The 17564-nt window shown below is 42.0% G+C and overlaps 1 protein-coding gene across 1 annotated transcript in view; it reads left to right on the top strand.

Moving 5' to 3' along the window:
- Positions 1-17564, top strand: part of lrp1bb (low density lipoprotein receptor-related protein 1Bb) — a 174583-nt gene that overhangs the window by 70008 nt on the left and 87011 nt on the right. Inside the window, exons 21-26 of the mRNA XM_053439172.1 lie at positions 1258-1458; positions 3847-4092; positions 8458-8655; positions 9367-9571; positions 14053-14217; positions 14552-14796. Coding sequence (XP_053295147.1) covers positions 1258-1458; positions 3847-4092; positions 8458-8655; positions 9367-9571; positions 14053-14217; positions 14552-14796 — 1260 coding nt within the window. The remainder of the gene's footprint in view (positions 1-1257; positions 1459-3846; positions 4093-8457; positions 8656-9366; positions 9572-14052; positions 14218-14551; positions 14797-17564) is intronic.

Raw genomic sequence — 17564 nt, 5'->3', positions numbered from 1 at the left:
TTGAAACAAAAAGAAAAAAGAAATGAATAAATATCAAGATTATGATTTACTTTTGCATAATTTAAAATAAATCTTCCTCGAGGAGCAACATAAACAACATAAATTAAAAAGTTACCTAAGTAAAATAATTAAAAAGTTTGTAGGCGATCGATCTGTTGACGTTTTGCAGTGGTGTTGGATTAAAGATGAAACATTTAGAAGTTGGAGTTTTTCTGTATTTTGCTAGAACACAATTTATACATATATTCAATCTATTTTCAACTTAAAACAACAAACAATGTTTATGTTTGATAAACTGACCCAGAACAACTTATTTTTGGAGCCTCCTGATGTCTTTCCCTTTCTCATCTAACCCAGCTGGCTCTCCTCCTCCGCTGTCCTCAGATAGACACACTCATCAGACTGAAGATGTATTTTTGTGTGTGTGTGTGTGTGTGTGTGTGTGTGTGTGTGTGTGTGTGTGTGTGTGTGTGTGTGTGTGTGTGTGTGTGTGTGTGTGTGTGTCGTTCAAGGTGAACTTTTCCTTTTCTTTTGTGCAGCTACGCTGTCGTCACATTACAGATCCAGACTATCAAGGCACTTGAAGGGTTAAATCCCAAATGTTATGGGACTATATTTTTGTAGGCACTGCTGGAAAGCTTGACAAAATATTATGAAACCAAACACATACACAGAAATACCTGAAAAAAAAAAACACCCGGTGTAGTCGCTGCAGCCCCCCCACGTCGGTTTGCACTGATCCAGCACCAAGCACAAGCCAGTGGGATCTCAAAACACTATGATGTAGCTTTGATGGAAAAAACTGTAAATTGGAATATGCTGTGATCCTAGCCTCACCTGGGAGAGAGTGAAAATGATGATACATCCCGGTATCTGTACCCCCCCCCCCCCCCCCCCCCCCCCCCCCAACCCCCATGTGTGTTTCCACCTATTTCGAAGTTGCACGGCGAGGGAGTTAGACTCTAGCGCAGCTCTCAGCATCAGGGATATTGATCTTCAGTTGTTTCTGTTTTTTTTTCTCATAAAGTCAAACATTTAGCACGCAACTGAGAGAGTTTTAGGCCCCCTGTGAAAAGGAAGCTTGGCAATTTTAGCTATCTAATGTTTATTCCAAGGATACCAGTAAAAAAACCGTGAGAAATGCAACTTTTTTCGACTCCAAAGTGAGGAAACTGTGAATTCACCAGTTAGATAAGGAAAATCAGGTAAAAGCTTGTGCAGGTGCTTAAATAAGTGTCCATGTGTCCTGCTCTACAGGCAAGTGCATCACAAAGAGCTGGGTGTGCGACGGGGACATCGACTGTGAGGACCGCTCAGACGAGGAGTCCTGCGAGTCCGCCGTCTGCAAGCCGCCCAAGTACCCTTGTGCAAACAACACGTCCGTCTGCCTGACTCCTGATAAGATCTGCAACGGCAAAGTGGACTGTGCCGACCGCTCGGACGAGGGACCCATCTGTGGTAATGTCACATCTCTTTCTTTCTTTGTTTTGTTTGATGATCCTTTAAGATATGGAATGATCCAAAGTATGTGGATGTGAGGCTAAGCAAGGACCTGGAAATAAATTTTCATCTTGGGACCTGGCTTTTGTACAACTGTCCATGCAGGGTGAGGGTGATTGTGTCAGCAGGCTTAGTAAGATTGCCAATACAATACGTTACTCTACTTAGTGCATTGTCATGTTTAAACATGAAGAAGGCCATTCACAGAAAATAAAAAAAGCTTGTATACTGTAAAAACATTTGCAAGTTGCCCTAAGTGAGTTTATTGGAACTAAGGGGCCTTCCAAGCGCAATAATCAAAAGTATATTGAAAGTTAGGAGAGTGAAAAATAATATTAAAAACAAGCAGAAGATAGAAATACTAGATGGGAATAATACATCTGCTGGCCAAGGTTCACAGATGGGGCATTGTGAATCTCAGAGTTCCAGTGGGTGGGGGGGGGCAGCCACACAGTATCCTCTGTCCCCATTGGTCTGCTGGCTGGTTGGGTGGAGGGGGGGCAGACCTGCATGTGAGGCCTGTGGGTTCTGTGATGCGGTGGACGAGGTCAGACCGGTACTGGTGGGCTGAGTCAGGCAGGATTGTTTTTTTATGTGAGGCGGAGGATTTTGTATGGAAGCCAGTGCGAGAATGGATTATTCAAACTTTCCTCTCCGGAGGCTTACAAAGTTTGTCAAATGTTTTTTTATAGTGGTTGAATTGTATCATTACCGAGGGATTAAAGCATTCACAGGTTACACAGCGGACAAATGTTAGGAACACATCTGTCTGCTCACTCCACATATAGACTGAATGCACTACCTAGGTTCCAAAGAGGGGTGATTAGATTGTTAGATTGTTTTGATACTTGAAGAAACTTGTCGTTACCAAAATTCAAGCTGACCAAAGTGCTTTTCTTGTTTCTTTTTAACCCGCCAGGGGGTGAGTGTTTGATACTCCAAAGATATATTTTGGGCAATGAATCACCTGTGAAGTGAAAAGACAAAGAAAACCTGTCAGAAATAAAGATTTCCACGATACCAGCAGGCATTTTGGATGCTGCAGTGCCGCAGCTGTGTTTGAGTTCCTTTGATTGTCATATCTTCAAGGATAGAAACACTGGAGTCAGTGGGGTTGTTTTTATGAGGAAATAAAAGAGCGGTAAATAAATAAACCTCATTAACATTGCAAATAAAATCTGCAGCACAATCTTCTGTGTAACTCTATGTTTAGCTGTTTAACCTAATTCCACATATTGTACATTAGAGTAAAAATGTGGAAATATATCCACACTACATCTTCCAATGAGGACATGTTACCTGCTGAGAACCTTCTGCTAACTTCCACTTCATTTCTGCATCTTATAAGCTCATATCATGGGATGTTGAAGTAGCTCCCACTAAAGATATGCTCTCTTCCTCTCCTTTACATTCAGCTGCTTAGAGCCTGACTAGGAGCCGATATATGTTGCCTCAGAGACCTTAAGTGCCAGAACATGAAGCACATGATGGCTAATGTTTGTCCATCAGCCTATAAAGGGGAAGAAATGGATCTCATGTGACCAGCTCTCGCCATCTAATCTCTTAAAATGAGCAGTGTAAACACAGAGGTTCATTTTCTAGAGTGTCACTAGCCAAGCCTTGGGGGGGGGTGCCCACAGGACCCTTGAGTGCCTGTGTTATGGTGGCTGAAAAGAGGGCTTCCGCCTCCTTATAGACAATTAGGATGTGTTCAGAAGGACCTTGAGAATCTAATTGATTTCCACCAACTCAGCAGGATCCAAGCCCGACCATTGACAACTGTACCCACATGGTCTAACCCCCCTGCTGAGAGAGTGCAATGCTGCCCTTGCACATAAAAGTCTTAATCACAGTGGGAAAAGAGAGGGAGGGCAGTTTCATTCCGTTCCGTCTTGACCTGGCAGCTTTAAACAAGAACCAGGTGTGCAGGGCAGACGAATCAAAGGATGATGAAGATAAAGAGGATGAAGTTAAGACGTGTCTGTACCTCTATCACTATGAAGGGAAAAGTGCATTATGTTCCCTTTTGAAGCAGGGACAGATATGAAAGCCGTTCATTCCCAGGTGAATCCACACAGCCTGCTGTCTATAGGCAGGCTCATTATACAACACCTTCATCTTCGTTAGATTAAACACAATGCACGTTCTTGACGTGTGTTAACTTTTTTTCATTATGCTGTAAAGCAAACCATTTCAGATTCATGGAATAATTAGAAATTAGTATCATACCACAGTCTTGCAGATTCACCACACGCAGAACTTCAAATGCTTTTTTCTTTTTTTAAATCTCATCCTCTCTTCCAGTTTGTGTTGCTTCTAAGAATCGTTGTTCTCCCTTCACCCCAGATATGTGTCTCGTAGCCCGAGGGGGCTGCAGTCACCAGTGCACCGTTGCACCGGGGAAAGGGGTCGTGTGTTCTTGTCCCCCTGGGCTTCACCTGGACTCCAGCAACAAGACGTGCGAGGTGGTCGACTACTGCAGCCGCCACCTGAAGTGCAGCCAGGTGTGTGAGCAGTACAAGACCACAGTGAAGTGCTCCTGTTATCCAGGATGGATGCTCGACCCAGACGGAGACAGCTGTCACAGCACAGGTAACAGACGTTGGTTTTTTAATGTTTGTTTTACTGATGCTGTTTGTTGTCTTGATGCTGTGCGGCTCTGAGCTTGTGTCGGCAGTAATATTAAATTGTATCCTCGGGCTTGCTAGTTCCTCTACAATCTTTGCTGCTGAGATGAAATCTTTGGTCTTAGACTGTTTGTCTTGCTATGTTCGTGGGGGCCTTTAATAAAAACAAAAAAACTGGAGTTTTGCATGTTATTTAAAAGCAAATATTCCCACCATAGTGAAGAAAACAAGAAAAGACAAACTACAGCATTGTAAGGTTCTTCTTTGACTGCTGAACAAGTGCAGGGGTGGTTGGAGGAATAGCAATGGATGGTGATTGAGAGTACTGTCAGGTCAAATTCAATCAGTTTCAAATCTGGAGAGGCATCTGGGTGATGAGTCCTGTCTGTTTCCATCTGTCCTGATGCTGAGTGAAGGAAACATGCTCTCCCTCCTCAAACCACCAGAGCTTTGTTACTTCATTCAGCTGAGCAAGAAGTTCACCTCAGGCCTAATCTCTTACAACCAAATGATTCACCGTTGTAATATCATATTATAAATTAAAACTGTGTGCTGTTCCGAAGCCGTCATTGAATAATCTATTTGATGAGACAGCTTGAAATACAATAGTTACACACACTCACACGTGCTGCCGGCTTGTCACATTCAGATTTATGGACCTCGCTCTGATTACTTGCCTCTCTATTTCACTCCAAGATTGATGGTGGTTGCAGCTCTAATCGTACATTAACGCAGGAAGAGAATACACTATTTTCCCAGGAAGCTAATCAGAATTCTACAGCCTCATCATAAATCAAATATTCCACACAAACATTCCAATTTTATATTGAGAGAGGTGTTATTGGACTGTTTGCTGTGCCGAGCACACATCTGCACCTCCTTTTCCTTTCCTTATCGCCGTAATAAAACATTTGTTAGGAAAACCTGCAAATGCAAATCCTCCCTCCAGTAGAAGGGAAGCGAGTTTGGTTACTGCACTGAAATGTGTCATTGAAGCAAGGACACAATTTTAATTGCATTTGTGTGCAAACAGCGATGTTCCCTAAAGTATTATTTAGTCTAGAGTGCTGTGAAGATAAGGCTTTGCGCAAAGGCCCATATTTGAAAGCCTGTGTGTAGTATGCACAGGGCGCATTCTGTGTGTCGATAAATTAGTTTGAAAGTGCGACTGTGTGTGATGGATTTTGAGTTTTAGTTTTACAAACATTTCTCAGAAGCAGAGCTGTTCTGGTGCTGGAAATAATCTCGCTGATTGAGCTAAGCCTCAGTGGGCAAAACGAGTTCAGTATGCAAGCACTGTCGCCAGCTTTAGGACTTGTCATTAGATTTAGCCACTTCTCAGAGACCCTACAAATGTTATTTCTCAAAAGAGACTGCTTACAAATGTATCTCCTTTTTCAGAAAGTGAGAAATGTAATGGGTTGATTCCCAAAGCATTTGGTAGCAAATTGGTTTGGATGTAACCGATGCACATACTGTACATTTCCACTACGTGTTGGTGAAAGCATGTCCTCTAGACAGTGGATCAGCAGAGCAACAGCCAGCTGAGTGAAATAGATATGAAACTAAATTAAGGGCATTTGTTCCAATTCCCCTCAAGATTTGACTTGATAGAAGCAGATAACTGTGATTAATCTTTCACTGTATTGTGATATAATTTAAAATAACTTGATGAAAAATGTATTTTGGACATCCATACATTGCACATCTCTAACATTCAGTGTACCCTCTGCTTGGTCACAGGAACACCGTTCTACTCGCGAATATTCTACAAAATATAATCCATCCATCCATGTTCTGCTGATTAACCAGAGTCGCAGTGGCAGCAGTTTAATCAGAGTAGTCCAGATATCCCTCTTCTCAGTAATTTCATCCAGCTCCTCCTGGGAAACCTGAGGCATTCCCAGGCCAAGTAAGATACTGTGTATATAATCATTCCACCAGGTTCTGGTTCTAGCCTAGGGACACCTATCAGTTTTATATGCCCGGGAGACCTCAGATGAAACGCATATAGGTCTTAGTCAGGTGTCCAAGCCACCTTAACTGACTCCTTCCGGAGCATATCTACTTTGAGCTCCCTTTCGGATTCCTTAGCTCCTCACCTTGTCTTAGCCATTCTGTGGAGGGAACCCGTGTCACTGGCTTGTATCCACAATTGTCTTTGTCATGACACAAAGCTCCTGAACATAGGTGAGGGTTGTAACAGTGATTGTCATGTAAATCAAAAGCTATGAGCTCCTCTCCCTTTTCACTTGGGGCAGAAACTCTGTCCCAACACAGAAGACAGCAATTCACCATTTTCTTGCTTTTTTTCCTGACGCTTCACAAACATGGAGCTCTAGTCCATACTGAGGATCACAGTCTGATGAATGCAACAGAACCACATAATCTCCAAATGGGAGAAAGGAAGTTCCAAGGCCCCTAAACCGGACACATCACATCCCATGGCAGCGCCTTGAAGTCCTGTCCATGAAAATCACAAAGAGGATTGGTGATGAGGGACAACGCTGTCAGAGGACGATGTCCACAGGGAGTGTGTTTGACTTCCTGCTGAAAATAAAAACTCCACACACGCTTAAGTTATACATGGACTGGATGGCTTGTAGTATATTATTTTTTATATCATATTTCCACAGGAACCCCCATAAGACTCCCTGAAGGACCCAGATGGAGGCCTTTTTAAAGTCAACAAAGCACATGTGGCCTGAATGAGCAAACCTCCATGATATCTCAAGCAGCATTGTGAGACTAAATAATTAGTCCACTGTTCAATAGCCAGGGCAGAAGACTAATTGAACCTCCTGAATCTAAGGTTCAACAATCGAATGGAGCCTACCTTCCAGACCCCTGTTATATCTTTTCTCTGGAAGGCAGAACGGTGTGATGGCTCAATAATTTGATGCCCTGTTCCATCAGTTCATAAGTGATGTCCCCAATCTCCATACGATAATGACGAGGTGTGTCGGCCAAGTTATCCTAACAATGTTTAGAGACTTCAGCATCTCACTGCGAATCTAATCCACTTCTGGCAACTTGCCCCTGATGAGCCTCCTGACCTTTCCCAGGGATGTGGGTGAGGTTTCCTCCAGGTTTGCCCTCTTTCTCAAAGGCTGTGTTGTTCGAGTTCAGGAATTCCTCAAAGTGGTCCTTACATGGCCCGACAATCCACTCAGCAGCTCTTGTTACCTGCCAAAAACACCCAATAAAAGTGCACCATTAGATAATGACTGTATGAAAGTTATCCACTATGACAGCAGCTAAATGGAATTCCAACAATTTCTAATTGTATTATTTTAACCTATAGTTTCCTACTGTGACATGTCCCAGATTAAGATAATCAGGGCCTATTGGCTGTTTAGTTTTCTTAGTTTACTCTGTTAACCCGTGCTCTCACTGCTTATACAAAAATACCATGTTTTAATTTGACGAGCTTATTGAAGCTTTTAACTACAATATTTACTCACAGGATAGAATGATACAAAAGCACAATGAATTTGATAAAATGCTCTTCACAAAACTAAGCTAGCATTGGTTAATGTGTTGTGGTCGTTGGGTAAACAATCTAATTTAGATCTAATTGCATGGCTTGATGATAATTCTAACTTGATTGATTGTTTTTTTCTTTGATGTGCACTATTGTAAACAACAAATAATGATCAACACAATGCTTAAAGAATGTGGGTAATTAAATGAAAGTAGGGAAAAATAAAGACTTTATGAGAGTTTGCTTCATGTTCATTATGAGTCAACTATTGGCAATATGGGATAGAAAGGTAATTATTGAAGATTTAAGGACCCTGGAGGCAAGTTAGGGTCCAAGGAGTCTAGAAATCTAAGAGTACACTTGTTTTTGTTTGTTTATAAACTCCGACCTTTATCATCAAGTTTTGATGAGCTTTTTCGGATTTAAATACCAATAATTTCCCGACATAGAATGATTATTGGTTCTCAATATTTGGACAAGGAATATGTGTTTGTGTATTTGTAGATTATTGCAGGCAGCTTTCTCGTCTGTATTCTGTTCATGTGTATGGCTGAATGGCTTGGTTTGACTTAATTTTAGTTATTGGGTACATGGTTAATATGCTGCACATACTTGACAGCTATATCCCTCAGATGTACTGAATGTTTGTGTGAAATGTCATTGATGAATACCAGTTTGCTCCTTTTGAAGAAGGGAGCGGTTATTGCTTTTTAGCCTGTTCAAAACACTCTCGACTACATGAAGTCACACATTGTTTATTTGCAATTTACTCACGACATCGGTGAGCCTGTGGTCCTACTGTTACAATAAATGTGCTGCTCGTTTCCTATCTCTCCCCATGACCAGATCCCTTTGAGGCTTTCATCATTTTCTCAATCCGGCACGAGATAAGACGAATAGACCTTCACAAGCGGGACTACAGCCTGCTGGTGCCGGGGCTGAGGAACACTATTGCACTAGACTTCCATTTCAATCAAAGCCTACTTTACTGGACCGACGTGGTGGAGGATAAGATCTACAGGGGAAGGCTCTCTGAGTCTGGTGGTACGCACACTTACACACACAGACACACACACACAAACACGCACTGCCATGTACACAAACATTTGCTATAAATCTAAAGGCTGCTGTGATGTATCGGCTAAAGCGAGTCATGTCTTGCTCATCTGTGCTGCAGTAGCTGTAGTGGAAGTCAAAGACACTGCCGGTGATAACGCCGTTTTATTCTACTGTCTTTACACAAAGTCAGCTCTGATATATTGGGTTGATATTGTCGCTCCCTGGACATTTATCTCAGCTCATCCTATTTAAAAATGTCTGCGGGTCCAGAAACCTTCAGCTGTTGTCGTACAGTATCTACCTCTCGTAAAAAGATGAATCAGGGCTTCTCCCTCTCTGTGTTTTTTCTGAGTGGAAAACCATTCACACAGTTCCTTGGCCTTTATTTCCCTCCATGGAGCTATGCCTATTCCACCCTTTTGTGAGCCGCACATAAAAGCCCCAACAGCTGAGAATAATTGTAAACAACCGGATTATAAATATTGTGGGAAAACTCTTTACCATGCTTAACTGAAGCCTGTGGAAAGCAATCTTATTTATATTAAATAGCTTTCCTCAAGAGTCTCTGAGCTTCCTCTTCTGCTTTAGAATGTTTTTTTTTCCCAGCACTTTGAAGCTACACCAACCGCTGCTGCCTCTTGAATACATTTACTGGTCCATAGTCATGTTGTTGTAATGTTTATGTCGTTGTTTCAGGGGTGACGGGGATTGAGGTGGTCGTGCAGCACGGCCTGGCCACCCCGGAGGGCCTGGCTGTGGACTGGATCACAGGGAAACTGTACTGGATAGACAGCAATCTGGACCAGATCGAGGTGGCCAAGCTTAACGGGGACATGCGGACCACACTGATCGCTGGAGGCATGGAGCATCCACGGGCCATTGCCCTAGACCCAGGGCAGGGGTACGTTTCACACTGACTCCCGTGCAGAGCCTCCTGGTAGCTCTGCCATCCATCAGCCAGGGAGATTATTGGAATGAAGTCAAATTACAGCTTCCTTGTGTTCCTCACGTCTGCATCTGCCTTGATGTATGAAGATGTCTGCTGTGTTAAGGTCCATTAAAGCAGCAGATATGGAATACATCAATAACCGCGCAGTGTTCTCCATCCCAGTAATGTCAACTGATGTAGCTAAAGCCCCTCCAACCATCACTCCAACCAACGCTTTACTATTGTTTCACCCCTCTTCTTGTGCAATGCTTTTCTACATTTTAAGCAAGACCTTCCACTTGAGGCCCAAAATTATGCTTAGTTCTTATTCGTCCATCATTCCCCTCTGGGCCAAATTTTTAAATTATAGTGGTTTATCCTGCTGAGATGCATGGGGAGAGGGTTAGTGGGATGATCTGCGGCTCTGAAATAGCAGCCTCTCATTTGCCTTAGCAAGCAAATCATTAGAGGAAACAAAGCACCAATTGCATTGCATTGATTATACTTTCATTTCCTTGTTACGACAAGTGTTATGATTAACCTTTTACTTTGTTAAATGAGGTTGTTGGTGGGTCGGCACTGACATCAAACTGGGGGTAAGAGGTCCGGCTCCCTCTGAAGCTTCACACCTGCAATAGTTTGTTATGCTGAGCAACGATTGAGCACTTTGCCTTCCTGCCATTTGAGAAAGAAATAGAACTGCTCAAACAAAACACATTCGCATCCTCACTTCTAATGTGCAACACAATGGGTCTGGTTCTTACATGTTCAGGTTTTTAGTGAAATACAAACTTTGAATAAGTTATCTTGTTGTAAGAACATATGAACTTGGTATCTCCTTAAACATATTTCATATTTTAAGATAACAAAAAAAAATAACATTTTAGTCTATACAGAAGAGGATTTAAGCCTATTTGTAGCCCTTGAACATTGAACAAATATGTATGTGTGTTTGCCTATGTACACTTAATTAGTATTTAATGTTAATACGATTTACTGAGCAGTGAATCGTTTTGTATTGCCTTTACGTTTTGGACTGACTGTGTTTTAATCCAGACTAAGGATCATAATATAAGGCTGGTTTGGGTCATACAATGATTGGAACAATGCACATGTTGTTGCCCATTCTCTTTCGGATTAAGTTTATACTTAAACCACCTCAGCTCAGTGTCAGGAAGGTGCTAAAGAGCAATAAACACAAAACTGTAGGTTGATTCTAATGTTTACATGATTGTATCGCGTGTGGATCAGTTCACTGTTCCTTACATTCCCCTGCGTTAAATGATATGCAAGATGTAGAAAATGTACAGTATTCTTATTAATAAAGTATCTGCAGGGGTATAAATGAACTATCTTTGGAGAGGCAGAGGGGCAAATCACATGAGGAGAAGATGAAGCAGAAATTAGGAACTAAAATAAATGCATATTTGAACTATCTGAACCAATGTAATCTCATCAAGCCTCATGACAGTCTGCCTGCCTGCCTGCCACCCCACTTACATCCTGGTGATTCTGCTGCTGTTAATAAATGTAGCGCTTCATTCACTCAGAAAAAAGGAAAAAAAAAACATTTAGCCTTTGAGAGTAAACCAGAGAGTTCTAATGTTTGTAACAAAACACATTTGCTGGTGCAGTTTAATCTATTTACACCTAATTACGGGGGGTTGGACTGTCACTTGTTGTATGTGGACAGATCATTACTGCAAAATCAGTTGTCTTTTCTTATTTCTCTTTGCATTTCATCAACACCAAGTGGGAGCCTGTGCTGGGGGCATTTGAAGGACGGCTCATTTTGCAAAACGGCAGATAACCTCAGAACAAGCACGATTCAAGTTCTAGCTAAAAATAAATGAATGAAATGAATCTTTCAAAGTGAGTGGCTATGTTGTGCACAGGTCTATGTGACATTATGGGGAGCAGTCTGGTCAGGTTCAGATTGGATTTAGAGATAGGAAACCTCCCGCTGAGGGTTGACGAACGGTTTGGTAGGTTTGTCTTAACTTGGATTTCAACCCTGAGCTGTGGGTGCAGGGCTGATGTGTTGATGCACATCGCTCCCTGGACGTAGAGACAGTGAGAGCTCAGGGTTGATCCACGGGCGAGTGAGTAGTTAATGACCCGATCAAGCTCCCGAACAAAGAGCGTCTATTGATCCACTAAAACCAAACAAACACCAAAACCACTGGTGCTGGATTTTGAAGCAGCCAGAGGTGGACAATCCTTTTTGTTTGAATACTAAATATCACTTCAATACTATGTACTAGCAGTTAAGAACCGTTGCCTAGCAGCAGCTGCTGTGACTCAAAGAGATGAGCTCTGCGAGGAGAGAGAGATACTGAACGTATTTTTAAAAATGTAGGGGCATCTGAGTGGGGGATATGGAAAAAAGCGCACACCCACCACTGAAGAGAGACCCAGGTTCACTTCCCAGCAGGCATGCAGTTCTGTCTTGGCCTGGCGCCCCATCAAACACAACTGTCAGTGTTTGCCAGTGCTGTCAGGTGGAGGAGCTGGTGAAGGAGCATTTCCTGTGTCACTGTGCTGTGACTCTGCTGGCTGGTTCAGGCACTTTTGGTAAACAAGGTGGAGATATTGGCAGGAGGCTGTGATTTTTTTTTTTTTGTAATGTTCCTGCTAACATTAGCTCACCAGGCGACTCTGCACTAAAATCTTTGAAACATATGCAATGTCTTTGATTTTTTTATGATTTAATAATGATTAGTGGAGTGGTGGTGGAGTGCAGTGGTTTGTGGTCATTGTCTTGTGTATTGCAGGCCTGGGACTTAACACTGTGCAAAATCAATGCACTTTGATTTTGCTTTTAAAAATGTCAGATATTTCTCTTTGAACAGTACAGGCTCTCAGTGGCTATATTTAGTTGTTTCATTATTCCTATTCATTCCCAGTGAAACAGCAGGCGACAGTCACAAGTTAGAAAAACATGTCCTGCAGCTGCCATCGAACGTGAGAACTCAGCCTGTGCGTGTTGCAGCTCTGGTGTTCTTGTTTGTCCCTCATGAGTGTGCTGATCCACTGGAGTGACTCAGCTGCAGCCACTGCACTGGAATCTGTGTCAGACACGTAACATCCTCATGCGAGGCTGGTGGTGGTAGTGGCGGCGTGGCGGGTAGGCCTCTCGCGGCCCTGTTCCTCTTTTAATGTGGGGTTTAAATACATGTGTCAAAGAAAAGTTCACCCTACTCGCAGGATGTTCTCGGGACAGTTCAACGTTAAGACATCTGCTCTGCTGCTGTGTTTGACGTGTTTTTGCATCAGCAACTAATAATGAGTGAGACCTGTCCCCGTTTGTGAGACTTCAGCTCCAACCCGAGACTCTCTTTATGCCTGTTGTCATCTACCAATAAGATATCTACTAAAATGCACCTTATATGACATCCACATGTGTTTTGCCGTTTAAAAAAAAATACTCAGATTGCAAATGTATGTCAATGTAGGTCTTTCCACACTGGTAGATTTATAAACACGTTATGAAATTCTCAGAGTAACTGCTGGAAAAACAGTTTGGGTTATTTCTGGCTCTTCCTTTTTAGATGGCACGGTTTTTTTTCCGATGATGTGTAAAAATGCAAATTATACCAAAACTGGAATATTTTTTCTCTGCCTCTGCTGAGATGCTACTAATTCATACTGGGTGCTTACTTTGGATTAATGCATCTTGGATCTAGCCAGTGGCTGTATACTGTGGCCAGTATATTTCAGATTAGAGCAAAACCCAGACATTTCTAAAATCAATTTAACACTCTTAAAATATGACTAATCTGCTCATGCACTCTTTACAATACTACCCGTTCTGTTTGGGGAGGATGACTACGTTTCATGGCTGTGCAGAGTAGGATTAATGGGTGCTTTTGGTGGCTAAAGACGCTTTTCCATCCCAGGGCAATAAATTTAATCTAATTACTTGAATCCACTCAAAGGAGTGGGTCATTGATCAGGGAGGCCTTATCAAGTGAATACCGCTATTGATCTGGACAGGGATATTTCTTCCCAACGCTGTTTCGTTGTCGTCAGTTCTTGATTTAAGCCTGAACACCCATTTTCTCTGGCATTCTATAGCTGACTTTGTGGACCATGTCAGGACAGAAGTGATATGTGCTGGGTTGGAGTAGGACACTGTTCATTTTCAGGCCTCATTGAGCTGTGAAAAGTAATAATAAAACAGATGGTCTGCCATTTCAAGGCCTGTCACAGATGCTGAGGGTTGCACTGGATCGCTGGGGCTGTTCTTGGGACAGGCATCCTCATCACTGTCTGTTAATGCATACTGTCAGAACAGCATTAGTGTGTTTGCAGTGTAGGGTTCATATTGTTAAAATGTCTGACATCCCTTTATTTGAAAGAAAATCCCATTAAGTTAATTGCTGCTATTCCTTGTAAAAGCAAATAGACAGTGATTGATACTAACTGCTGCCTCTTTGTGTTTCTACACCAAGGATCCTCTTCTGGACCGACTGGGACGCTACTTTCCCCCGAATCGAGGCCGCATCAATGAGTGGAGGAGGTCGGCACATTGTGTTTAAGGACATGGAAATTGGCGCCTGGCCTAATGGACTGACTCTGGATCATCTGGAGAAGAGGATTGTTTGGACAGATGCACGGTATGCCGTTTAGAGTTCTCCTGCTGCGTGCAGAACCTTCCACACCTTTTGTTTCGTGTGTATGACATATTCTACTGCAGAGGATTCAGTAGATATTCCTCTTGATTCACCGATGTACAACCAGTAGGTGTTCAATAATGGATGCCATGGAATATTTAAAGATCTTAGTACAATGGCCATATTTGGTTTTGAGAGGGTCTTGAACAATTTATCAGTTCCATCAGTGGACTGGTGGGTTCAACTTTGATCGCCTACTTGTGCTGATCCCTTTCAATGCATTTGAAGAGCAGTTTAAACTTTGATGTGGCCCTTTATTTCCATGTCTTTTGAACAGCTCTGATGCGATCTTCTCTGCACTCTACGACGGCACCGGGGTCATTGAGATCCTCAGGGGCCACGAATACCTGTCCCATCCCTTTGCTGTGTCTCTGTACGGAGGCAACGTGTACTGGACGGACTGGAGGACCAATACTTTAGCGAGAGCCAATAAGTGGACTGGGAAAAATGTGACAGTCATCCAGAAGACAAGTGCCCAACCTTTTGACTTGCAGATCTTCCACCCCAGCAGGCAGCCACAAGGTGAGAACAGATTTACTGCCTTTTCTGCTTGTGCTCATAGAAAAATTTGAAAAATGTTTTATTAAATACATTTTTTAATATGTCGGATTTGCTAAAGGGATGTGTTACTTATTGGCCTAGCATTTAGTTGTATAAAGTATATCCACATAGTTTGAAAGCATAAAGTAATATACTTATATTGAGGATTATTATTCATATTTTTATCTGGGATATGGTGTCCAAGTATCCCAGTTACTTATATTTGTCTGCCTGTGCAGGCAGATGATTTTTAACCGTGGTTGCAATGGCACATCCTAATAGCAATTTTGATTCCTGTATGGTGGCTATTGAAAATGAGGCAACTTATAGCTGCCTCATTTTGTGTTGTGGATTGACAACAGAAACAGAAAGTATTGAACATGTCCTCCACTTTGACCTGTGTGGTGCTGTCAGCTGTCATCACAACCAGGATGCACTGGATGAAGACTGGAGGATGTGGGTTCACATTGTGGAGCTTAGTGAGAGCAAATTTCCGTATAAATGCGGTTTCCTTCTAGAGGCTGTGTGTCGGAGTTTGCTCCAGAATTGAGATGCTGTTGTTGCCCCAATTTTGTGTGTTTATGCTACGTCACTTAGCGGAAGCTACACCAGCGCAGGTCGTCAGAAACCGGGATACGGTATACACATGCACCAGTATCCAAATGATTTAGGTAGTGGTCCAACATGTAAAATCAGGTTTCTCAAAACTGGGATAGAGGGCTTATCTAGGACACTGGAATAGAGGAAATGCTGTTTAGATGCTTAACACAAAAACGGGACAGTTCAATCTGGATGTAAATGCAGTCTATGTGTCTCCACAATCTCCAAAGTGCTTGCTCATGATGGGAACTGTTGGGTTTCTCTATAAATGTAAGATATTTACCTTTTTATGTTATGATTTGACTCTTAAAGAAGAACTGAACTGATTACCTTTTTTTATAATTCACTCCTCATTTTCCCATGTTTTTTTTATGTGAAGGGCTTTGTAACCTTGTTTAGATAAGTGCTATACAAATAAGGTTATTACTAGTATACATATCACAACAGGATAAAATTATTGTAAACAAAACAGAATGGCATCATCTGTATCATGCATCTGAATCTATAAATTTGGTTCAAGAGCAACTGACCTCGATATTGTAAACTGTAATTAATTATCCTTCATAACAAAACCAGTAAAATAACTGGTATTAGAAAGGTTCAAAAACAGTGATCATTTCATTGTAGGTATTTCATTTCACAAAAAGGGTTCAAACTCATCACATCCTATCATCTTGTAAGAATTCAGATGAAATTTTGATTCAGTCCCACCAGTCCCTGGGTTGTTGACAATAATTAATTGTCCTTTAAAACAATTAATTCTCATGAAGTGACAGGAGGTAAAACACAGCACGATGTAATTAATTTCAACTTCTGCCTCTGCCTTCATTTGGCCCGTCAATCAGTGAGCGAGTGTCTGAATGAAAGAGGTCTTCATGCAAAGAATTAGCTTTGCTTGAGTTAAATATACCTCTGAATATGTTTTCTCATTATCCAAATTATTGCCATACTACTGTATACTAAAACGTCATCTTTTTTTCCCCCAGACGTGAATAAACAGAGCTTCAGAATGAATCTGCCTACGAATAATGGTGGCACATCCAATAGACAGATCAATTAGTAATATGAATGGAGTATTGTGATGCCAGGAAATACATTAAAAAGGTCTGCGCCTTCATTAATATTCTTAATATACTTCAGTGAAGGCTTCTGAAGTGAAGTGTCACAGCTGAATAAGTAATACATTTTGATGGAAGCTGAGTATTCCAAGATTCTGACCATAAAAGTTCCACAGCTCATATGCTGTCTGATAAAACAACTAGATACATCAGACCCTTTTTATTTCATATGCAGATCAACATGTATGAGGTTAAAATGAATGAAAACTGTTTTCAAATCTCTCTCAGTCCCGTTAACAGTCTGTATACATAGATTTTTGATTGATTATTAAAGCAGGTCTGCCAAAATAAGACACTGGAGGATGGATCACTTTGGCTGACACCGACTGACTGAGCACTCTGTTCGACAACTGCCCTTTTCTGCATTGCCAAGTCTCCCCGTCCCTCAATGGGCATTACCCCGGTGCTAATGCACTGCTCCGTCAGTGTGTCACAAGTTCATTTGCATGTTTCCTTCCTGTATCTGCATCCTCCTGACTGTTCACTATAGATAAGTGGAGGCAAATGCGACTGCTTTTTCCAAAGAAGACGGTAAGCGTTCCTAATCCGATTTAGAAGAGCTCATCTGGGTTTTGAGGGGGGGAGGGGGATCTGGCTATTATCCACTCTAGCCACAAACCCCGGCCTTAAAGATGTGATGCTCCGCTAGACCCCGATCAGCTGGAGGGATGGTGAGAGGGGGTGAACTGAGCAGCACATATGCGGCTTGTCTCAGGAGCTATTCAGCAGGTGCAGGTCCACTGGAGCCCGGCAGCCTTTAAATGATTTGTCATTTGAAAAGCAAGGCAGCAGTTTAACAGAAGAATGTGGAACAGGCTGTCACAAATCAGGAGGTTGATTGGCCTTTTGCTAAAGTTACAGTTATTATGTAACAACTGATTAGTTGATCATAGACTGGGGGTCATAAAGTAACTATTAGTATATGCATTACTTTCCTACTATTATAAACACCCAAATAACAACCAGTGAAGAAAATAATGTCCCCTGTCAACAGCTGGGTTGGGTTTTAATCAGCTGATTAGGAAGTCAAAG

Source organism: Pleuronectes platessa, chromosome 14 (assembly GCF_947347685.1).
Source record: "Pleuronectes platessa chromosome 14, fPlePla1.1, whole genome shotgun sequence".
In the NCBI taxonomy this organism is placed as follows: domain Eukaryota; kingdom Metazoa; phylum Chordata; class Actinopteri; order Pleuronectiformes; family Pleuronectidae; genus Pleuronectes; species Pleuronectes platessa.
Note: the sequence above shows the minus strand (reverse complement) of the source record. Positions and strands in the feature narration are given on the sequence as shown.